This window comes from Trichomycterus rosablanca, chromosome 4, assembly GCF_030014385.1.
Source record: "Trichomycterus rosablanca isolate fTriRos1 chromosome 4, fTriRos1.hap1, whole genome shotgun sequence".
NCBI lineage: Eukaryota > Metazoa > Chordata > Actinopteri > Siluriformes > Trichomycteridae > Trichomycterus > Trichomycterus rosablanca.
In genome coordinates this window covers 32,016,083-32,041,659 of record NC_085991.1, presented here as the reverse complement: position 1 = coordinate 32,041,659, position 25,577 = coordinate 32,016,083, and the positions used below count along the sequence as shown (strand labels likewise).

Sequence of the window (25,577 nt, the reverse complement as noted above, 5' to 3'; positions counted from 1 at the left end):
ACATTAATTGTGTAGCATTGCCTAATCTTTAAAGAAACAATATTCTGTTATTTTTTCATGCTAAAATATTGAACCTGTTTGAATGGATTGGGTGCAACCTTTTTTATATATTTTGTTTATGCATTTCCTCCCCTTTAAGTGCTTCCAATTGCCCGATTGCGTCATGCTTCCTCTCCACCAATGCCAATCCCTGCTCTGATTGAGAACAATGCTAACCCACACCCCCTCCGACACATGGGCAGCATGCCGTATGCATCTTGTCACCTACACTTTGATGAGTGCAATGCAGCTCAGCACTGTGTGCGGAGAGACACACCCTGACAGCACTCTTTTCTCATCTCTGTGCATGCACCATCAATCAGCCAGCAGAGGTCGTAATTGCATTAGTTATGAGAGAGAGAGACCCCATCTGGCTTAATCCCACCCATATCTGAACAACAGGCCAATCGTTGTTCATGTGGCCGCTCAGCCCAGCCGTCAGGCAGAGCTGAGACTCGATACGATGTATTCGAGATCCCAGCTCTGGTTTCAGCGTGTGTTTTTACCGCTGCGCCACCTGAGCGACCGGGTGCAATCAATTTGCAAATATCAAAGTAATCATCACATGAACAATATTTCTAAATGTTCCCCTGCAATCTGGTAGTAATAACAAATGTATACTATATTTTATACTATAGAGGTCTCTATATCTCAAAATCCATAACCCACAACCCCCCAAAGGTTATATACTGCAGCTTTAACAGTAAGGTATATTTAATCTAGTCTGAACCATCTTATGTCACTGTTATTATATGTCACTAATGGGTCACAGACAGGGATATGACATGCCTTGATTTATTTGTGCCATATATCTTATAGGAACAGTTAACAAAATTACTAATTGAATTTCAGTGTATTCATTTAATTGGTGATTTAGACAATTTTGTACTTTACAATTTTATTGCTTAGAGTGTATTTTTATGTACATATGTGAGAATGGCTTTAATACATAAAACACGACATATCTTCAACCCATTTAACCCTACTTCAACCCTAAAAATGAGCCAATTCAAGTATTTAGACAAATGATTTAATGAATTCACACAATTTAAGTCAAAACATGAAATCATTTAGATATTTTTTCTACTATTTTTCCCTCAGTCTTTTAAAGTCTTTAATCAGCTTGGTTCTCACAAAGTGTCCGGTTTAGAAGAACACTGTATGGCACTAGATCTTAGATAAACATGCCACTAAACACTCAGAGCATGCAAAGGTCAGTCCTACGTAATAGTTGCAGCACTGTGAAACCCTGCAATGGGATCTATTTGACCCGTCCGGTACCCTAGCTTTGACTTCTGAGCTTGTGTTTCACTTAGCACAGTAGGGAGCATAGCACATAACCTATTTATGCCAACAGAGCAGGCAGTGTGTTTCATCATTTCCATTGCCTTTTTAAGAGGCTCTTTAATCCTCTCAGGCCGGGCAGAAGTTTGAAGCTTTCTAACCATCTTCACTTCTAAGATGACTTTGTAAATCCTAAAAGCAGCCTGACAAACCACATGTTGCTTTTAGGACATCCTATACTACACAAATGCTATTAATTTTATGTTTATACTAATATAGTTTATAGAAAAATATTGTGTGAATTTTAACATTTGTAAATAAAATACTAAAATAACGTTTATTATAATAAACGTATATAATGTATATAAAATATTTTCATTTTTCTAGAGATCAGTTCAGAAATATCAAATCTCATAATGCCAAAATCTTTACAAATTGGACAGACTATTGTTTAGTAGTGACGAAGAATAAATGTTACTCATTATTATTTTTCCTAAACATTTTTTAGCTACCAAACCAAATTTTGTATATTTACCAATGTTGTGTGTATAGCTGCTAGTCACCTCTTTTTTTTTCATTTCCATTTACTCCATTGTAGCCAATTCTTATGTCTTAAAAACATGAATTATTCATTTATAGTCCAGGTTGGAAAGAACAAACATCTAGCTAAAAAATTTGTTAATATAAGTAATAGTTATGTAAGTGAATTGACCTAATTCCAATAGAGATTCTTGGTTTATGACACTATGTCATATGAGGCCATTTCATTATATGTTTATTATATATCAGGGGTGTCAAACTCATTTTCAAAGAGGGCCACTTCTGGATTATGGTGGCCCTCAAATGGCCGATTGTAACGTATTCTGCTGTGATTGCAGTCTGCCTTTTAAGTCTTGGACAGATTGTTGTTTTTCTTGGAGGCTAAATTCTGTGTTTGATGTCAAAATGCCAAATTTATTCTGCATATTTATAATATATATCTACATTTATACTGTACTCCTTTACCACAGACACGGCCTCATAACACAAGAGACGTACTGGTTTTTCTTCTTGAAGCACAAACGGATGCGGGATGCGGTCACTTTGCGGGTCATAAAATCGGCATGCATTGTGGGAAATGCAGTTTATGTACGATTTTACAGTGTATTTTAAGACAATCATATGGCTTGTAAGCTCTCGCGGGCCACATAAAATGACGTGGCGGGCTGGATTTGGCCCACGGGCCTTGAGTTTGACACGTGTATTATATCATATATTGGCCTTCTTTATGCAAAACTAATTCATAATTAATTCATAATCCGTAATTCATGATCAAGAACATGCATGAAAGCTTATATATATACAGTGTATCACAAAAGTGAGTACACCCCTCACATTTCTGCAGATATTTAAGTATATCTTTTCATGGGACAACACTGACAAAATGACACTTTGACACAATGAAAAGTAGTCTGTGTGCAGCTTATATAACAGTGTAAATTTATTCTTCCCTCAAAATAACCCAATATACAGCCATTAATGTCTAAACCACCGGCAACAAAAGTGAGTACACCCCTAAGAGACTACACCCCTAAATGTCCAAATTGAGCACTGCTTGTCATTTTCCCTCCAAAATGTCACGTGATTTGTTAGTGTTACTAGGTCTCAGGTGTGCATAGGGAGCAGGTGTGTTCAATTTAGTAGTACAGCTCTCACACTCTCTTATACTGGTCACTGAAAGTTCCAACATGGCACCTCATGGCAAAGAACTCTCTGAGGATCTTAAAAGACGAATTGTTGCGCTACATGAAGATGGCCAAGGCTACAAGAAGATTGCCAACACCCTGAAACTGAGCTGCAGCACAGTGGCCAAGATCATCCAGCGTTTTAAAAGAGCAGGGTCCACTCAGAACAGACCTCACGTTGGTCGTCCAAAGAAGCTGAGTGCACGTGCTCAGCGTCACATCCAACTGCTGTCTTTGAAAGATAGGCGCAGGAGTGCTGTCAGCATTGCTGCAGAGATTGAAAAGGTGGGGGGTCAGCCTGTCAGTGCTCAGACCATACGCCGCACACTACATCAGATTGGTCTGCATGGCCGTCACCCCAGAAGGAAGCCTCTTCTGAAGTCTCTACACAAGAAAGCCCACAAACAGTTTGCTGAAGACATGTCAACAAAGGACATGGATTACTGGAACCATGTCCTATGGTCTGATGAGACCAAGATTAATTTGTTTGGTTCAGATGGTCTCAAGCATGTGTGGTGGCAATCAGGTGAGGAGTACAAAGATAAGTGTGTCATGCCTACAGTCAAGCATGGTGGTGGGAATGCCATGGTCTGGGGCTGCATGAGTGCAGCAGGTGTTGGGGAGTTACATTTCATTGAGGGACACATGAACTCCAATATGTACTGTGAAATACTGAAGCAGAGCATGATCCCCTCCCTCCGGAAACTGGGTCGCAGGGCAGTGTTCCAGCATGATAATGACCCCAAACACACCTCTAAGACGACCACTGCTTTATTGAAGAGGCTGAGGGTAAAGGTGATGGACTGGCCAAGCATGTCTCCAGACCTAAACCCAATAGAACATCTTTGGGGCATCCTCAAGCGGAAGGTGGAGGAGTGCAAAGTCTCGAATATCCGCCAGCTCCGTGATGTCGTCATGGAGGAGTGGAAAAGCATTCCAGTGGCAACCTGTGAAGCTCTGGTAAACTCCATGCCCAGGAGAGTTAAGGCAGTTCTGGGAAATAATGGTGGCCACACAAAATATTGACACTTCAGGAACTTTCACTAAGGGGTGTACTCACTTTTGTTGCCGGTGGTTTAGACATTAATGGCTGTATATTGAGTTATTTTGAGGGAAGAATAAATTTACACTGTTATATAAGCTGCACACAGACTACTTTTCATTGTGTCAAAGTGTCATTTTGTCAGTGTTGTCCCATGAAAAGATATACTTAAATATCTGCAGAAATGTGAGGGGTGTACTCACTTTTGTGATACACTGTATATACTACATAAACCACAGCTGACCACAACAAGGACTCCCAAAAAAAAAAAAATAGAATTCAACCAACTTAACATCACACAGGTTATGTAGTGTTTTTATAAGGATAAAACTAAATAAACCGATGTTTAATAATAGACCTCTCCCTAGGAGTTGCTGTCCTGAAATGATCACACAAAACACTATTAATGCTATAAAGACTATTAATGCTGAATAAATGTATGTAAAACTACAATTGTACTTGTTAATAATTAGACTGGATTTGTAGCTGATATTTAATTTATTAAGTGCATTTACTATAAGTCAGATATCATTAGTGTAAAAACATATCCAGATAAAAGGGAAAAAAGCTCAATTATTTGATGAAAACAGAGACATATCAGTGAAGGACAGTATATGTTCAGTGTGCAATTGCAATGCAATTTAATGTATTAATTCAGAGTCTCGCACATCCCACCTCCAGTTACTACACACATATTCACAAACGCTCAACCACACCCTGGCAAACACCTACCTTATATTAAACATAAGACCTATTTACTAAAGCAGTGCTGTGGAGAAAACACCAGGCTTTGAAAGTCATCACAGATATAGTGCTGATGACAGTGGGAGCTTGGCTAACAAGCAGGTCATCTCAGACATTACAAACTAGCAGGACAAATTCAGGCTTTAAATCTAAGCCACAGTGCATCTTAAAAGTAAACAGTCAGAGCACAGATAAAGGCACGGGGGGAGGGAAAAGGCAGCACCGCTTCTTTCTCTCTGTGTGAAGGCGGAAGAAATCTGTGGCTAGCTGTGAAAAGGCCAGACTTTTACAGACAGCATGAAAAAGGGTTTAAATCAAGAAAAGAGATAAAAGTATACGCCAGAGTCAAAGGGAATTCAGAGCGAGTTCAACGCCAGTTCACAAGGGCCAGGGAGCTTAGAGTGAGCATGCATAAACATGAGCACATGTCGGCACACGTCACAATACATTTCTACATGCATGGATGGGTTGGACAAAGGCACATACGTACAATATATCATTTTAAACACTTCACACAGTGTAACAAGATTTTACACACTTCCAGTTTGCTTTTTAGCTTGAAAGTCACAGCTGAGGATGCTATAAATATGAGCAGGGTAAGGATTTCTGTATTTTCATGGATATATTATATTTTAGGCAGGATGGCTTGATTATCCCACAGTAGAAAAGCAGCAGTATGAATACTGATATGAATCGTTTATTGATACTGATATGAATTTTGTTCATGTATTTTAAGGTCAGCACATTTCCCACAGCCCTACATTTACAGTGTTGTCAGTTACCCTTCTTGGATTTTCTTCCATTTAACTTTTGGGCCCCACAATCTTCATAGCCATGTAATTCTGTAAGGGAAAACAATGAATAAACAGTTTAGTCTTATTTAAACTTAAGACTTGGAAGGATGATAAATTCATAAAAAAAGGAATGGCAATGCATATTTCATAACAGTTCATGTTGTGGTCAGTGATATATTAAATGCTGAGCTACTGAAAGTAACTCATAGGATGTGTCAAATAAGGCAGACATGGGCAGACATAAAGACTTAATTTACTTATTTTTGCATCCACCCAATTTTCTTCCCAATATAGTCGTATCCAATTACCTGATTTCATTACACTTCCTCTTTACTGTTGCTGACTTCCACTCCTGACCGAGGAGAGCCGTGACCAACATACACCCCCTCTGACAAGTGTGCAGTAGCCTACTACATCTTTTCACCTGCACTAGGCGAGTTCATATATGGATCAGATTAGCGCACGGAGAGTCTCGCACTGATCCCATTATCCCTCTTCTCTGTAAAGGCATCATCCAACAACCAGCAGTGGTCGTAATTGCATCAGTTATGAGGAATTCCCTCCGGGACCCTCCTTATGAACCAGCCAGCTGGTAGCAAAGCTGAGATTCTAACTCACAATTTTGCTAGCATATTTCACCTCTGCGCCACCTGAGCGCCCAACCTTAATGACTTTAAAAAGGGCCAAAAGATTAAAGTTTGCACACTTTTTGGTCAATTTAAATGAGCTAAATTGGGATATTGTATATAATTAAAATCACAAACACAGTAAAGTGTGCAAAAAGTCTAGGGGTCTAAATATTTTCGGAATCCACTGTACATGACTAATAGCAATTAAAATGTATAGACATTATACTAACTGAAAAATCAGTTCTGAAACTTGGGTTTTCTTAACAAAACATGTTTCCACAATGCAGTTCCAATTATTGGACTTTTCCTAAGAATATGTGTGTAAGACAGATAAGAGAGATATCTGACTCAGTTGCAAAGTAAAATACTGTGCCCAGCATTCCTGAAATATGATCAGACATGCAAGCTATTCACACTTTAAGTGTATGCTTTCATCTTCAAATCATCCACAAACACACACGTGTCTTACCGGGAAAGAGTAGAGGAAGACTCCAAAGAACAGCAGGATGAAGAAGAGAAGAATCAGAGCCAAGATGAGCCATTTAAACCTTCTCCACACTATAAACCTTAGTGTCTTAAAAGGAGATGAGAACCACAGGAAGGACGTCTCAGGACGTCTGTGAAGAGATAACAGTATTATCTGTTAATTAACTGATTTTATTTGCATTAATATTCATTTAGTCATTTTTTGTGTCAATGAAATGCTAACATGTACTAATAAATGTATATATAGCTATAATACTTTTCAGCTGCAGAGACTTAATGGATTATTCAAACATGTCGTCTTATCACAGAAGCAGAGTTGAAGCTCAACCTGTTCATACATCTTTGCTAGACACGTCCTTGCCAACCTCTGCAGAATGGGTTGAAAAGTTTGCATGCTTCTGATTTAGATACTTCTCAAAAATGCCTGATCCAAAATACTTTCCACCATGTAAAGGCTTTAAAGTGTGTTCAGATGAAACCATAAACCAGGTACACAGAGACTGAAACCGTGTGTATCAAAAATTGAGTTAAGGATTCACTTACTGTGGCTCTTCCAAACGAGGGTTCATATTGGGCTCATCTCTTCCCAGACCTGCAGGCCTCTCATCTTGTTCCTGCTCTGAAACTATCTCCAGAGTAATCTCGACCTTCCCCTGTAAGAGAGTAATAGAGAAATTAGAAAATCAGACACATATTCGCTACGGTAACAAGAATGCCTATTTAGTTTTACTTAAAATGTGTATAGGAACTATCACTATGATTGGCTGTTTTGCTTTGGTCCATGTATATATATATATATTATACACCTATCAGCCATAACATTAAAACCACCTTCTCGTTTCTACACACATTGCCCATTTTATCAGCTCCACTTACCATATAGGAGCACTTTGTAGTTCTACAATTACTGACTGAAGTCCATCTATTTTCTGCATGCTTTGTTAGCCCCCTTTCATGCTGTTCTTCAATGGTCAGCACTCTCCCAGGACCACTACAGAGTAGGTATTATTTGGGTGGTGGATCATTCTCAGCACTGCAGTGACACTGAAATGGTGGTGGTGTGTTAGTGTGTGTTGTGCTGGTATGAGTGGATAAGACACAGCAATGCCGATGGAGTTTTTAAACACCTCACTGTCAGTGCTGGACTGAGAGTAGTTCACCAACCAAAAATATATCCAGCCAACATCGCTCTGTGGGCAGCGTCCTGTGACCACTGATGAAGGTCTAGAAGATGACCAACTCAAACAGCAGCAATAGATGAGCGATCGTCTCTGACTTTACATCTACAAGGTGGACCAAGTAGGTAGGAGTGTCTAATAGAGTGGACAGTGAGTGGACACTATATTTTAAAACTCCACCACCTAAATAATATCTGCTCTGTGGGGGTCCTGATCATTGAAGAACAGGGTGAAAGCGGGTTAAAAAAGTATTCAGAGAAACAGATGGACTACAGTCAGTAATTGTAGAACTTCAAAGTGCTTCTATATGGTAAGTGGAGCTGATGAAATGGACAGGACAGTGAGCATAGAAACAAGGAGGTGGTTTTAATGTTATATGCTTGCCTTTACTGGTGTTAACAATTTGCACGTTTTTTCATAAATAAACATCTACGTAAGTCATATAGGCCAGGAATTGTCCCTCATGCATCTCCCCTGAATTTCTATTTTAACTTTCTTTGTCATTACATTTCCAGCGCAATTTAGGCAAAGGTATCTGTGCAAATAAGGTCACTTACTGCTATGGTCTTCTCTCCCTGTCTGACAAAGACACACGGCCACCAGCCCCTAACAGTCTTCTGCTCAAACAGAGAAACTAGTTTGTCTGGGGGCTGAGTGAGCAGTTCTAGACCACATTTCTCAGGTGACTTCGATGGCCTGAGCATGCGGTTCAAATCCATTTCCAAACAACCTGAGAGAGAAAAAAGAAATTATCGTGTTTATTTTTCCTTTTCTAATTCCCTTTGACTTTTTGACAGGAATATATGATGCCACCCTGAAGCTGACGCAGTCTGTGAATGTCTTACGCTGTGGCTATATAATATATTGTTTAAAAACAAACAGACATAATTCAGTGCACAGCATTCTTTTGGGAGTCGTGATCCTAAGGTCATAACTCTTCTCCTGAATGTGCTGATATGCTATAATTAGGTTTAATAAATGCAATAACAAATTTTGGCAGTAAAGCTAAGTGATGGATTTGTGTAGAGGGCCCGCTGTGTGTGGTGTAACCTAATGAATAAAATCTTTAAAGTCAAAACCTACGCATTAAGTTAAATATAAAAACATGTACATACACACAAAGCGAGACATGCACATTCAGTAAGTTTAAACATCAGGAGTCTATCAGCGTGGTCCTATTTCACACAGTTTTACTTCTTGTTCTCCTGTCATGTCAAGGCTAAGAAGTGGTGCAAATAAATAGTTCTGTGGTTTTGGAAAGGTTACATTACTGAATTTGCTGACTAGGAGGTCTGACTAAGGATTTGGAATATTCTGTGCTTGGTGTGTGCTTACCAAGGTAATCGTCAAAAGAGAACTTGTCGTTGTCCCAAATCTGAATGGTGAGTTTAGGAGGAATCTTGGTCTCAGCTTTATCCAAACTCCAGAAGTGCTCCTGTAATAACACAGTTTAAGACAGTAAAAGAGAAAGAGTAAGTGTGTAAAAATAGTGCAATAAATTATATTATAAACATGTTAAATACTAATATTATAGATAGCCCAAAGCTCTACCCACTAGAATACCACTGGAACAGTGGGCTATCTTATAATTGTCGGTTCAAATCCAGCCTCTGCTAGTCAGCCACTGTTGGGCCCTTGAGCAAGGCCCTTAACCCTGTCTGCTCTAGGGGTGCCATACAATGGCTGACCCAGCACACTGACCCCAGCTTCCAAACAAGCTTCACAAGCCATCAGACTCCTCAACTCAAGCCTGAACTGATAGACGACCACACACAAACACACCCATGTTTGTTCTGTGGACTCTGACAACTCTGAAATATATACAGTGTATCACAAAAGTGAGTACACCCCTCACATTTCTGCAGATATTTAAGTATATCTTTTCATGGGACAACACTGACAAAATGACACTTTGACACAATGAAAAGTAGTCTGTGTGCAGCTTATATAACAGTGTAAATTTATTCTTCCCTCAAAATAACTCAATATACAGCCATTCATGTCTAAACCACTGGCAACAAAAGTGAGTACACCCCTAAGAGACTACACCCCTAAATGTCCAAATTGAGCACTGCTTGTCATTTTCCCTCCAAAATGTCATGTGATTTGTTAGTGTTACTAGGTCTCAGGTGTGCATAGGGAGCAGGTGTGTTCAATTTAGTAGTACAGCTCTCACACTCTCTCATACTGGTCACTGAAAGTTCCAACATGGCACCTCATGGCAAAGAACTCTCTGAGGATCTTAAAAGACGAATTGTTGCACTACATGAAGATGGCCAAGGCTACAAGAAGATGGCCAACACCCTGAAACTGAGCTGCAGCACAGTGGCCAAGATCATCCAGCGTTTTAAAAGAGCAGGGTCCACTCAGAACAGACCTCGCGTTGGTCGTCCAAAGAAGCTGAGTGCACGTGCTCAGCGTCACATCCAACTGCTGTCTTTGAAAGATAGGCGCAGGAGTGCTGTCAGCATTGCTGCAGAGATTGAAAAGGTGGGGGGTCAGCCTGTCAGTGCTCAGACCATACGCCGCACACTACATCAAATTGGTCTGCATGGCTGTCACCCCAGAAGGAAGCCTCTTCTGAAGTCTCTACACAAGAAAGCCCGCAAACAGTTTGCTGAAGACATGTCAACAAAGGACTTGGATTACTGGAACCATGTCCTATGGTCTGATGAGACCAAGATTAATTTGTTTGGTTCAGATGGTCTCAAGCATGTGTGGCGGCAATCAGGTGAGGAGTACAAAGATAAGTGTGTCATGCCTACAGTCAAGCATGGTGGTGGGAATGCCATGGTCTGGGGCTGCATGAGTGCAACAGGTGTTGGGGAGTTACATTTCATTGAGGGACACATGAACTCCAATATGTACTGTGAAATACTGAAGCAGAGCATGATCCCCTCCCTCCGGAAACTGGGTCGCAGGGCAGTGTTCCAGCATGATAATGACCCCAAACACACCTCTAAGACGACCACTGCTTTATTGAAGAGGCTGAGGGTAAAGGTGATGGTCTGGCCAAGCATGTCTCCAGACCTAAACCCAATAGAATATCTTTGGGGCATCCTCAAGCGGAAGGTGGAGGAGCGCAAAGTCTCGAATATCCGCCAGCTCCGTGATGTCGTCATGGAGGAGTGGAAAAGCATTCCAGTGGCAACCTGTGAAGCTCTGGTAAACTCCATGCCCAGGAGAGTTAAGGCAGTTCTGGGAAATAATGGTGGCCACACAAAATATTGACACTTCAGGAACTTTCACTAAGGGGTGTACTCACTTTTGTTGCCGGTGGTTTAGACATTAATGGCTGTATATTGAGTTATTTTGAGGGAAGAATAAATTTACACTGTTATATAAGCTGGACACAGACTACTTTTCATTGTGTCAAAGTGTCATTTTGTCAGTGTTGTCCCATGAAAAGATATACTTAAATATCTGCAGAAATGTGAGGGGTGTACTCACTTTTGTGATACACTGTACATCTACTCAGTGACTATATCACTTGCATCTGTGCACAATATTTCATCTTTGCACATAATTCTTAATATCTCTGCTGCTATATAAACCTTATACTGCTAATGTGTTTCTTTCCTTATTTATCATTTAGTCAGTACCATGTACTGACCCAACTCTACACTTGTATTTGGTCCTGCTCCCCTCAATTTTCTTTAGATTAGACAATGTCTCTTGTATTTTTTGTAGGTTCTTATATCCATTGTACTTTATCTGCACTGCGTATATTGTGTTGTGTTGCACCCTGGTCCTGGAGGAAAGTGCTTGTATTAGGGCTGCACGATATATCATATATATCATTTCAGCATCGTCATCGCAATGTAAAATTCACACTGTTCTCAGATTTCTCTGATTTTATCTGCCAAATATCATATTTTACTCCAATAGTGAACACACACAACATTGGTGTGTTGCGAGTTGTTGCGAGTGACATGCAGTTTCTGTGTGCACAGAGAACCATCCAATCATTCTTGATTAACATTCACCACAGTCTGGAAATGAGCAATTTGGTTGTGAAAAGAAAATCTATTTCAGATGTACGGATTTATTTCAGCTACAGAAAGGATGATCTTGACCGAAACAGGTAATTTATCGACAGTACCCTTGTTGTTGCCATAACATGATACAACATGACTAATTTGTTCAACTATTTAAATTGGCACCACAAAGTTTTATGACGAGTGCAAAGCCAGATTTGGATGATATCCAAAGCAAAAAATATATTTAATGTCTTTGCCAGTGTTTCACCATATGAAAAAGGATATTGCTATTCATTATAAGTTTAATAATACGTATTACAAGTTATTAGTTTTATAGCAAATTACATTTAAGTTGTATTTCTGTATACCACTCAGGGAACTGGTATATAGCACCACAGTCATGGACAATGGACTGTGGAAGAAAACCAGATCTGGAGAAAACCCACACAGACATGTGAAGAACATGCAAACTCCACACAGAAAGGCCCCGGACCACTCCACCTGGGAATCAAACCCAGGACCCTCTAGCTGTGAGGCGACAGTGCTACCCACTGAGCCACCATGCCACTGAGCCCCTTATTTAGGCTAAGAAACATGCATTATTAATATCATCACATGTTGTATGAGTGACTTCCGATGAAATCCCAGCATTTATAAAATATCGCAATGTATATATTGCAGAAAAAAAAAAGATGTCGCGATGACAATTTTTTTTCCAATATCATGCAGCCCTAACTTGTATATAGCTGAAATGACAATAAAGGCTCTTGAAACTTGTTAAACTTGAACTAAACTGTGATACACCATTACTTTAAAACATGACTAAAATACTTAGCAGGGAACAGGCCGCTCTCTGATTTCTATGAGTCTATTGCATGTAAACTTACTTAGGCAGGAGAGAAAAACAAATAGATCTCAAGAGGAAATGAAAAGACCTAGTGAGAAAATGATGGAGAGAATTAGAGTGTAAGTGGGAGACAGAACCATAGTGAGAGCAGCAAAAGGCCTGGTAGGCCACTTCTACACTCGGTTGCCAGACAGGATGCCTTCAGCCTGACAGCACAGCAAGCATACAGTAGCCGTGATTGAGCACCACAGGAATAATGAAGTCACGCTTCGCAGCAGCACGCCACTACCCCACATCGGTAAACAAACCCTGTCTCTCTGTCTCTCTGCCACGCAACGGCCAATCAAAACAAACCCTCTCACCTAATCTATCACTCACCCTTTAATGCTCATAAATGACTATAGTAATATATTGCTTCAATTGGAGTGTGCTCCAGAAAACTCTTAGCCAAAAGTGAATCTATCTCCTAACAGTGAATATAAAAGCCCACCCTGGGTGTACCGGGTGCAACCGCTATCTCAGATCTTACTATAACTGATCTTGTTCCTGCCAAAACCTCATTCTTAGTGCCCTGTCCATCACTTTTCCCAGAAACAGATTTGGCTGGGAATATGCATGCATGGTCAAACAAGCCTTCTTTTTCTACCTGGTTACGGTATGAGGAAGGTATTAAGCCAAAGTCTAAGCTCAAGTGTTCTGGTTTACCCTGAAGCTTTTTAAAACATGCATAGTCCTCTTTATTGAGTCTCAGAAAAGCTGTACATTTAAAACAAAATTCAAAATAAGGATAGTTCAGTGGTTATAGTACTGAACCAGTAATTAGATGGTCACTGGTTCAAGCACCACCATTTAATCCTCGGCTGCATGGATTGTATTTGGTCACAATTGTAAGCTGCTTTGGATAAAAGCTAAATACTATAAATGTAAACAATAATACATTTTATATTTTCAGCATTTATCAGACGCTTTTATCCAAAGCGACTTACACAATGAGCGGAACACGATGAGCAATTGAGGGTTAAGGGCCTTGCTCAGGGACCCAACAGTGGCAACTTGGTGGTGGCGGGGCTTGAACCGGCAACCTTCTGTTTACTAGTCCAGTACCTTAACCACTGAGCTATCACTGGCCTGTATAATAATAAATAATAAAAAGACACAAAACAGCCAGTAGAAATTAGGCCCAAAACACATAACACCAGTATTTATAATTGCTAGTATTTATATTATAATTTTTTAATAACAACCGTTAGGCCCACTGTTTGATGATAATAAATTAACACCATTAATTAACTCTTACAAATTAGACAATGCCAAATACTGGTATAAATTAATGATTTAATTAACTGTAAAGTATTCGTTATGAAGAAATGTCCTACTTTAGCAGTTGAACCTCAAATCTAAGAGTTGGGACAGCATGGAAATGCAAATAAAAAAAGCAGTGTTTCTTATAAACTGCCTGGCCAAACTGGATTTAACTAAGCAAATAGGTAAGAGCCTCCCATTGGATAATAACTGCATGGGTGATTATGTTTCAGCTGGCAACAAGTTATTTAACCCTTACTGATGCAGTGAGTAGCTTCTCATTTGTTAAACAACCATGTCGAAAGACACATCCTGTGGTCGTGGAAAAGATGTTAATCTGTTTCAGAAGGGTCAAATTATTGGCATGCATCAAGCAGAGAAAACATCTAAGGAGATTGCTGAAACTACTAAAATCAGGTTAAGAACTGTCCAACGCATTATTAAAAAGTGGAAGGACAGTGGGGAAACATCATCTTCGAGGAAGGAATGTGGACGGAAAAAAATCTTGAATGTTCGTGATCGCCGATCACTTAAACGTTTGGTGAAATCAAATGGTAGAAAAACTACAGTAGAACTCAGGGATATGTTTAATAGTGCAGGTAAGAGCATTTCCACATGCACAATGTGAAGGGAACTCAGGGGGTTGGGACTAAACAGCTGTGTAGCCTGAAGAAAACCACTTTTCAGTGCGGCTAACTGGCAAAAACGGCTTCAATTTGCTAGGAAGCATAAAGATTGGACTCTGGAGCAATGGAAGAAGGTCATGTGGTCTGATGAGTCCAGATTTACCCTGTTCCAGAGTGATGGGCGCATCAGGGTAAGAAGAGAGGCAGCTGAAGTGAGGCACCCATCATGCCTAATGCCTACCGTACAAGCCTGTGGGGGCAGTGCTATGATCTGGGGTTGCTGCAGTTGGTCAGGTCTAGGTTCAGCAACGTTATGTTCATCAATGGATTTTTTCTTCTCTGATGGCACGGGCATATTCCAAGATGACAATGCCAGGATTCATCGGGCTCAAATTGTGAAAGAGCGGTTCAGGGAGCATGAGACATCATTTTCACACATGGATTGGCCACCACAGAGTCCAGACCTGAACCCCATTGAGAATCTTTGGGATGTGCTGGAGAAGACTTTGTGCAGTGGTCCAAATCTCCCATCATCAATCCAAGATCTTGGGGGAAAATTAATGCGACTCTGGACAGAAATAAATGTTGTGACATTACAGAAGCTTGTGGAAACGATGCCACAGCGAATGCGTGCCGTAATCAAAGCTAAAGGCGGTCCAACGAAATAGTGTGTGACCTTTTTTTTGGCCAGGCAGTGTATTTACGCTGACTTTTATTTCATTCCCTGCATGTGGTTTTATCAGCTATTGATGAATGATGGTTTTTGATGCAGTGACCTCAGGACAAGAGGGGCTTTAGTCAGAATCATTCAGGACACGTGCACCTACTTTACACTGATGATGGTTTTCAATCCAAGTCTCACCTTTTTATCAATGGTACAGAGCTGTTCAGCAGGTAAGTAATGGAAGGGAAAGAGGAACCTCCAGTTAAAGTTACCCTCGCCGCCTAGCGAGCGATAGTGCACATCTGTCTTCTGCTTGTTCCCCTCGTGTCCGTGCATCCAGCTGTAAGAAAAATTAAAAAACAAAACCCACAATTATGCAATTCTCAACTTTCACTAAAACAATACCACTAGATTTGACAAGTAGTCCTCGTTGCCATGCAACTGTGTTTGTTGCTACTGTTACATATATTTAGCATCATACTGCTACTATTAGTCATGCAGGCAACAGACAAACAACAAATGTGTGACATGGGAAACAATAGCAAGCAGCGGTAATCTACAGGCCATTAACAAGCTCATTAGGAGATCTAAGTGAACGTACCCTTTTACATAAATGTCACTCATCCGCTCACCAGTAACACTGACATCATCCAGTATTACATCACTGGTGTTCCATATAATACAGCGCAAAAAGAACCTGTGAAAGATAAATAGGACAAACATCTGACTTATTTACACTGGATGTATTTAAAAGGTAATAATGCTGGACAGAAGATATAAGGCTACAGATTACTGACTTAACCTTATGTAATGTGTTTATATATATATATATATATATATATATATATATATATATATATCAACTTTGTATGCTGTGGGTAATGTTTTTATTGTTCGTGCATTTTGTTATCCAATCTGTGTATTTATGCTCTATCTTTTAGCTGGATACAAACATCAGCCAGATATATTGCATATAGGTGTATAATATATATATAAACTTTGTATGCTGTGGAGACAGTAGTAGCCTAGTAGTAGAGTAGAGCTTTGGGCTATCAGTCAAAAGGTTGAGAGTTTCGAATCCTAGCTCTGCCATAAATGACATCGCTTTCTACAGTCACCTTCCGATGCATTTTTCCCAGCGTCGTACCAACTCTTTAATGCCATCAGCACAAAAAATTTCGGTTGAGTGCATAGCCACTGATGCACCGCTACTTTAATCATCACATGAAAATCTTCTTTCTTTTAAAGCTTCTAGTGTCCAAAAATGTGGAAATCGGATGCCGCTAAATTTAGACTGCAAGCTTTTCAACCAAAATACACAATTGCAAAAACTTTGAAGATCCCTCGTATAACTAAAGACATTCAATTTTATTTAGTCATATAGCTAAAAATCTAAAACCGTGTACAGAAATCAGTAAATCATGTATAGAAACAGTGCTTGATTACACTTTGTTCTTAAGAAAATCAAGCAAGGCAATATAATTAATATTATAGATGAAACAGACTTTATGATGCTGTAAAATGTATACATTTTCACAATAAGTACTATAATTACAAAAATATGAGGGATCTTCAAAAAGTTTCAGCACTTTTATATTTTGGTTGGAAATAGTGAGGGTGGGAGGAGTAGTAATTGGTTGCGTCTAAGAGACAGAGAGAGCGCTTATAGTCTGGATTTAGCGCCATCTGATTTTCACCTTTGTGGACCCTTTAAAGAAGCTTTAAGCGGAAGATGATGTTCATGTGATGATGATGATGTGAAAGCAGCGGTGCAGTGGCTACGCAAACATTTTATGCTGATGGCATTAAAAAGTTGGTACGATGCTGGAAAAATGCATCGGAAGGTGACTATGTAAAAAAGTGATGTCATGTGTTTTGGAAATTCTAAATAAATCGAGTTAAAAAAGTGCAGAAACCCTCGTATTTACCAATTTATTCTTAGTTCACTAAACATCAATTCACAGTCACACTGATTTTATTAATAAAGCAGAATAATCTTAGTATATGGGACTGTAAGTCATTTTTCTTCAGCTTTACATCAAGTACTGAACAAAAACTGAATAAGATCTTTATAAATACCCCATCACTTATAAATTGGTTATGAAGGCCCAATAAGGCCAAATAATTTAAAGCTGTATAACTGATCTATGTATCTTACTTCTTTGCTTTGCGTGGAGTGATATTGAAAGGCGATCCTGGTAGGCCCAGAGATTTCGGGAAAATGTCCACCCACATTTGTAATCTTCCCTAAAACATAATGACAAAAAGAGCCAGTCAGATGAACATTCATTTATACAAGCATACCCAAGTAAAATCCTTCTGCATATACAGTTTATAGACCCGTATACAGTATGCTAGCACTCAGATTGATTTTGCATTCTCAGTACTTTGAAATTCTACAAAAGCAAACAAAGCGTGTGGCACCTGCTCTATGTCAGGCTGCAGGGGGCTGTACAAAGGCCTAGTCTCCACGTGTTCGGGCACGAGGCCTTGCCTTCTCAGCACCAGCAGAGCCAGCCGCTCCTCCAGCGGGCCAAGTTGAGGGTTGGCCGGCTTTGCCTCATCTACAAAAGAAATGGAGTGACAGAAAGATCCATCACCATCGCAGTAATATCATGGTGTGTACGTATAACGAACTCGTGAATGTAAGTGATTTCCGGAATGTACAGTATGTGTATTTATTCAGTTTGCCAGGAAATAGGTTCAGCCAAATTTCTTGACGCTGAAACATAACAATCTTTTGTAACCCAAGATCATAAAAGTGATGTGCAGTGAGCACAATACTCACCACAATATTATTTTCTGTAAAGAAATCCTCAGATTTGACCCTCACATTGGAACTAAAGTGGATTATTGAAACACATCTTTATAAAGTCATCATTGAGAGTTTGGAAATAGCGAAAGAGGGCCTATAAAGTAAATTTACAAAGCATTCCATTTCCATGGTCTGAGGAGTTTATCCTGCTCAGTTCTCTGGATGACCCAGTGATTTCTTTGTTTATCTAAGAGGAGGTTTTTCCTCTTTCAGGACAGAATGTTAAAGAGAGAAAAAAAACATTCCCCGTCTGTTGAGTTTATGGTCTCAAACCCTGTGTCACATCCCTGAGGGAAACATGGTCAAGTTGCGGAAAGGATAGAAAGATGAGAGAAGTGGAGGCACACGGTCTCCCGTTGGAAAACTGGAAGCCAAAAATGGCCACCTGACAATCATTTTAATGCATGGGTTGTCATAGATACGTGGTGAAGACAGAACTGGGTCGTATTCTTCGGTGGTGAGACTCAGAAGTCGAAGGATGAAGGGAGCTGAAGGAGCCCACCGCATTGTTGACCTTGGCTGGGTTAGCCTAGCGCACAAGAGCATTATAAATCTGCAGTTGACCTAGGAAAGATGGCTGGCTTAGCCCTGGAGTTTGGTTTATGTATTGTCAGAGGTGCTTCTGAGAAATGGACTTCTGAATGTTTTTGGTGTTTATAGTTTCAGAGAGTTGGAAGAGTTCTTAGCTGTTCTTCAAAAAAGGGGGTAGGGCAAATAAAAAGTAGTAAGAAGTAAAAGTGCATGTTTCATCAAGGCTGTTCCAATACACTACACCACTGTATATACTACAGTCTTCTATTAAGGCAATATGTTACATTAAAAAAAGCATACAACATACCATGTGCTAAATTCATTCATTCGTTCATTCATTCTGGGTTGTATTTCAGATGCTGCCACCTGAAAGCAGTAGGGTCTTAGGAGTCCCCCCTGGATATCATACCATTATTAATTATACCAATCAGCCATAACATTAAAACCACCTCCTTGTTTCTACACTCACCGTCCATTTTATCAGCTCCACTTAGAAGCACTTTGTAGTTCTACAATTACTGACTGTAGTCCATCTATTTCTCTACATACTTTTTTAGCCTGCTTTTACCCTGTTCTTCAATGGTCAGGACCTCCACAGGACCACCACAGAGCAGGTATTATTTTGGTGGTGGATCATTCTCAGCAATGCAGTTACAATAACATGGTGGTGGTGTGTTAGTGTGTGTTGTGCTGGTATGAGTGGATCAGACACATCAGCGCTGCTGGAGTTTTTAAATACCGTGTCCACTCACTGTCAACTTTATTAGACACTCTTACCTAGTTGGTCCACCTTGTAGACGTAAAGTCAGAGACGATCACTCAGCTATTGCTGCTGTTTGAATTGGTCATCTTGTAGACCTTAATCAGTGGTCACATGACGCTGCCCACAGGGTACTGTTGGCTGGATATTTTTGGTTGGTGGACTATTCTCAGTCCAGCAGTGACAGTGAGGTGTTTTAAAACTCCATCAGTGCTGCTGTGTCTGATCCACTCATACCAGCACAACACACACCATGTCAGTGTCACTGCAGTGCTGAGAATGATCCACCACCCAAATAATACCTACTCTGTAGTGGTCCTGGGAGAGTCCTGACCATTGAAGAACAGCATGAAAGGGGGTTAACAAAGCATGCAGAGAAGCAGATGGACTACAGTGAGTAATTGTAGAACTACAAAGTGCTCCTATATGGTAAGTGGAGCTGACAATATGGACAGTGTAGAAACAAGGAGGTGGTTTTAATGTTATGGCTGATCGGTGTGTAGCAGGGAATAGCACATTCACCTATTGACATACTTAGTCACAGGGGTGGTCAGCCACTATTGCTTCCACCAGCAGAATAAAGCACAGGTGGATGCGCAGTAGTTCTAAGTGAAGTAAATGTCCCAGACAGCCTTTACTTCCTTCAGCTGGTGGAAGTGGTAGTCGCAGGCCAACCTATTACAAGTATGCAGTATAGGACACAGCCCACTTGTTGATAAGAAGCTATCTAAGACATTTGTGGAAAAGCACAGCTGTTGTAAATGCTGAACTACATTTTATGGTACTAGGAGAAGTACTTTGTAGTAGTATTGTGAGAGCATTGGTAGCTTAGTGACTAAGGTATTTGACTAGTCAAGTCAAGTCAAATGTATTTGTACAGTGCTTTTTCAAACAGACATTGTCTCAAAGCAACTTTACAGAGACCAGGACTGGCAGACCAAAAACCTCTACTGAGCAAGCCAAGGGTGACAGCGGCAAGGAAAAACTCCCTTAAAATTACAGGAAGAAACCTTGAGAGGAACCAGAGTCTGCAGGGACCTAAATCCTCCTTGGGTGGCCTGGAGAATAATTTGAATGAATAGGATTTACACAAATCATACACACACAAAATGAATTCAAACTAAAAGTTATAACTAGCAAAACAAATAAACAAGCAATTGGAGTTCTTCTATTATTCAGTCCAGTCTGTGATAAAGGACAGCACGGTGGCTAAGTGGGTAGCACTGTCGCCTCACAGCAAGAAGGTCCTGAGTTTGATCCCCAGGTGGGGCAGTCCGGGTCCTTTCTGTGCGGAGTTTGCATGTTCTTTCCGTGTCTGCGTGGGTTTCCTCCCACAGTCCAACGACATGCAGTCAGGTTAATTGGAGACACTGAATTGCCCTATAGGTGAATGGGTGTGTGTATGTGTGTCTGCCCTGCGATAGACTGGCGCCCCGTCCAGGGTGTTACTGTGTGCCTTGCGCCCATTGAAAAGCTGGGATAGGCTCCAGCACCGCCCCACGGCCCTGATTGGATAAGCAGTTAAGAAAGTGAGTCTGTGATAAAGTCTATAGTGAGTTCTGGACATGTTCTAAACACGCCAGGTTCTGGTGATCAGAAGGTTGCTGATTCAGGCCTCGCCACTACCAAGCTGCCACTAATGGGCTCATGAGTAAGGCCTTTAGTCCACAACTGTGTGCATTATATTCAGTCACAACTGGAAGTTGCTTTGGATAAAGGTGTCTGCTAAAATGTCTCCTAATATGAATAAAGGCTTAAACAGATTTACTAATGAAATGGATAGCTAGCTCCAGCTGATAACTTTTCAAGCATGATTTATCAATGAGCAAAGTAGGATCACTATAGTGAGGAATGATCTGTCTTCTGTGTATAAATGTCCATGTCACCAATGTTTATTTTTACACACGCACTGGCTTCCGCTAAACTATTTAATATTTTCTTACTCTGAGAAAAAAACTACCATATCTTTTCACTGATACCTAAGCAAGAGCCGTCCTAACAACCTCCCTATCTCTTTTGTTATCCCACACACACATACAGATATGATGCATAGCATAGTCCAAGCACAAGACGTATGCACATTTTTTCATCAATGTTTTCACAGAACCACAGCCGATCTTACACTCATTCCAGTGATGGAGCTGGACCGATGCTTTGATTAGCTTTGATTTACCCAAGACTAATGCACCCAGCAGCTCCAAAGAAAAGACTTCCACCTTTATTTTTCACCCTTCTGTCTAAGCCTCAAACAAATAACGTCTGCTTCACACACACACATGTACAGATGCATTGGGCTTGAACATTTTACAGCTTGACTTCAAGCTTAGTTAAATGTGTATGTATGGACTGACCCAGGTCTGCAGCGGTGTACTCATGGCCCCTGAAGAACAGTCTGTCATGCTTGTAAACTGGTAGCTTGTAGTTTCTGCTTTGACAAAGCCGATGGAGCAGCTGTGTTGGTTTTAACTGGTCTCTCCACTGGTTTACTCCAGACCTGTATAAAGTGCCAGGAAAAGCCATAATACAATGATCAAACTTTACAATTATATTTAATTTACCCAGTATGCAAGGTCAAGTGAGTCTAATGGGATGTTAAAATGAGAATACACATCTACACAACCTTTTAAGAAAGTTAGTTAGTTGTACAGTACAACAAAATTCTTTCTTCGCATATCAGAGCACAGGGTCAGACATATTATGGCGCCCCTGAAGCTGAGATGGTTAAGGGCCTTGCTCAAGAGCTCAACAGTGGCTGCATGGCAGGGCTGGGTTTGAACTGTCAACTTTCCAATTGATAGTCCAAAGCTCTACCCACAATGCTACCACTGTCCCTAATGCCAATGCAACACTATAAATGTAGAGCTTCTAAAATGAGACAGTGTCTCAAACTGTATACTGTGGAACATAAACCAAAGTAGTAATGTTACTCAGACATGAAGTTTAGTATGGAACATGTGGTTTGAACCACAGACAGAAACTCCCTCATGTGCACTTTTCAGCATTGTTGGATTAACAGCATGCCTGTTGTTAATATAGATTTCATATAGCATGGCTGATGTCACTCAACATGCAAAGAATGCAAAATCTGGTGCACTATAGCATTAGAAATAATTCATTACTGGCTTTCAGCAGAGGCCTGACCTCCCCTCCACCCAGCTCTACAGTTATACTTTCCTTAAGGTTTTGGTTTTGTGGTACTCGTGTGGAAACACAATCATACATTTATACTTTTACTTTGAATTACCTATGAATAGAGAATTCACAAAAGCCTATATATACTGATTAGCCATAACATTAAAACCATCTCCTGGTTTCTTCACACACTGTCCATTTTATCAGCTCCACGTACCATATAGAAGCACTTTGTACTTCTACAATTACTGACTGTAGTCCATCTATTTCTCTACATACTTTTTTAGCCTGCTTTCACCCTGTTCTTCAATGGTCAGGACCCCCACAGGACCACGACAGAGCAGGTATTATTTAGGTGATGGATGATTCTCAGCACTGCAGTGACAATTACATGGTAGTGGTGTGTTAGTGTGTGTTGTGCTGGTATGAGTGGATCAGACACAGCAGTGCTGCTGGAGTTTTTAAATACCGTGTCCACTTACTGTCGACTCTATTAGACACTCCTACCTAGTTGGTCCACCTTGTAGATGTAAAGTCAGAGACGATCGCTCATCTATTGCTGCTGTTTGAGTTGGTAATCTTCTAGACCTTCATCAGCGGTCACAGGACGCTGCCCACGGGGCGCTGTTGGCTGAATAGTTTTGGTTGTCCAGCAGTGACAGTAAGGTGTTTAAAAACTCCAGCAGCATTGCAGTGTCTGATCCACTCATACCAGCGCAACACACACTAACACACCACCACCATGTCAGTGTCAATGCAGTGCTGAGAATGACCCACCACCCAAATAATACCTGCTCTGTGGTGGTCCTGTGGGGGTCCTGACCATTGAAGAACAGGGTGAAAGCAGGCTAACAGGTATGTAGAGAAACAGATAGACTACAGTCAGTAACTGTAGAACTACAAAGTGCTTTTATATGGTAAGTGGGGCTGATAAAATGGACAGTGAGTGTAGAAACAAGGAGGTGGTCATTTTGCCTGATCAGTGTATGAACTGATTCAGGGCTCTAGAGTGCGACCAATTTGGTCGCACATGCGACCTAATTTTTCAATGGTGCGACTAAAAAAAATCTGAGGTCGCACCGGTGCGACCAGCCGTTCGAAGGGAAAAAAGTCTCCGCAACTCCAAAAGTCTCCCTGTTACGGAGCCCCTTAGGGGTCACTAAGGAAAAAAATATATATGAAGAGCGTAATCCGTACCCTCGGTTTAGTAAACCGTACCCTCGGTTTAGTAATCCGTACCCTCGGTTTAGTAATCCGTACCCTCGGTTTAGTAAACCGTACCCTCGGTTTAGTAATCCGTACCCTCGGTTTAGTAATCCGTACCCTCGGTTTAGTAAACCGTACCCTCGGTTTAGTAATCTGTACCCTCGGTTTAGTAAACCGTACGCACGGATTGTCTGCGCTACAAGTTTTACTGTGCGCCCACACCCCGTTTTACGGTAATACAGTTGCGAAGCATTGAAGAGAATAAAGCATCTTTTTACAGCTGGGGTGATGGGATAGCAAACTTATTAAAAAGTCAAATCAAAATCTTATCAAATGCCACCCCACAATCATAAATAACACGAGTACTTAGCTTTTGATTTGAGAGTGTTTTACCTTAGGAATTTTGAATAATAGGATTGCAAACTAACGTAAAGTGAAATGTACAGTATAAATGTCTGAGACTCATAAAGTCAGTAAGTAGAAGTATTCTTTAAGAGTCTGATGGGGTGATTTGATAATAATTTGATTTGCATTTTACTTTACGTTGGTTTGCAATCCTATTATTCTAAATTCCTAGGGTAAAATAGTCTCAAAATCACAAGATGAGTACTAGTGTTATTTATTTATTTATTTATTTATTGTTTATTTAGTGTTATTGATTTGACTTTTTAATAAGCTTGCTATCCCATCACCCCAGCTGTAAAAAGATGCTTTATTCTCTTCAATGCTTCGCAACTGTATTACCGTAAAACGGGGTGTGGGCACACAATAAAACTTGTAGCGCAGACAATCCGTGCGTACGGTTTACTAAACCGAGGGTACGGATTACTAAACCGAGGGTACGGATTACTAAACCGAGGGTACGGATTACTAAACTGAGGGTACGGATTTTGTCTTCACATATTTTTTTTCCTTAGTGACCCCTAAGGGGCTCCGTACCCTGTGGTACAACAACAGACACACATCAGGCCAATATAATGGTCTAAACCAATCAGAGACAGTGAAGGGCGGTACAGTATTGTAGCGGCGATATTTGAGCGACATTCAGCTCAGCCAATCAGAATGCAGCACCCGGTTTATGCACGTGCATTCGGACGTTCAGCAGTTAGTTTAGTTTAGTCTTGTATATGAGACTCGTCGGATGGCACCAGAAGTGAGGTTCGGGTTCTGGAGCTAGGCAGTTTAAAGTGTTGTAACGCTCACTGAATTCCTGACTAAATAGTTAAAGTGACTCTACCCTGTCGCGTGCCTTTATTCCCACACCACCACCACTGCACGCAGCAAAAGACCCGTAACATCCCGGACAGCGGCTAGGTGAGCCGAGCCTCTACAGTAGCATGTGGCTAATGCTAGCGGTAAAGTGCGACGATAGCGAAAGTAAAAACACGACAATATTTTTGTTAAGTAAAATATAAAAATAACTAAAAGACCATGAAATATTAGAATACATGTAATCAAAACATACAGTGAGTGCACCGCAAGCGATTCTGTGTAAAAGATACAGTAAAGCCGATAATATAATGCACTGCATTTAAGATTACACTCTAGAGCCCCCCACCCACCCACAAATACATACATATAATTTTAAATATATACACACACAAATAAATATACACACATACACATTTACTCTATTATTATTTTTATAGTTTTTATAAGTGTACTATAATTAGACTATAATTAACTGTAAAGAGTGGGAAGACCATGGCCGGCAATAGTGTATTTGTGACTGGTTCTAATACATTTTGAATTGAAAGGCTGAAAAGCACAATGCATCTATAAATCACATTACAT

The 25,577-nt window shown here is 40.4% G+C and overlaps 1 protein-coding gene across 3 annotated transcripts in view; it reads right to left on the bottom strand.

Moving 5' to 3' along the window:
• Nucleotides 1–4,568: 4,568 nt before the first annotated feature.
• Nucleotides 4,569–25,577, bottom strand: part of dysf (dysferlin, limb girdle muscular dystrophy 2B (autosomal recessive)) — a 130,326-nt gene continuing 109,317 nt past the window's right edge. For all 3 annotated transcript variants that reach the window (XM_062994181.1, XM_062994180.1, XM_062994182.1), the window contains 10 exons: nt 21,797–21,939; nt 17,764–17,903; nt 17,498–17,586; nt 15,941–16,036; nt 15,538–15,679; nt 9,256–9,355; nt 8,478–8,650; nt 7,286–7,395; nt 6,726–6,873; nt 4,569–5,675 (listed from right to left, as the gene is read on the bottom strand). In XM_062994181.1, coding sequence (XP_062850251.1) covers nt 5,637–5,675; nt 6,726–6,873; nt 7,286–7,395; nt 8,478–8,650; nt 9,256–9,355; nt 15,538–15,679; nt 15,941–16,036; nt 17,498–17,586; nt 17,764–17,903; nt 21,797–21,939 — 1,180 coding nt within the window. In that variant the 3' untranslated portion in view covers nt 4,569–5,636. The remainder of the gene's footprint in view (nt 5,676–6,725; nt 6,874–7,285; nt 7,396–8,477; nt 8,651–9,255; nt 9,356–15,537; nt 15,680–15,940; nt 16,037–17,497; nt 17,587–17,763; nt 17,904–21,796; nt 21,940–25,577) is intronic.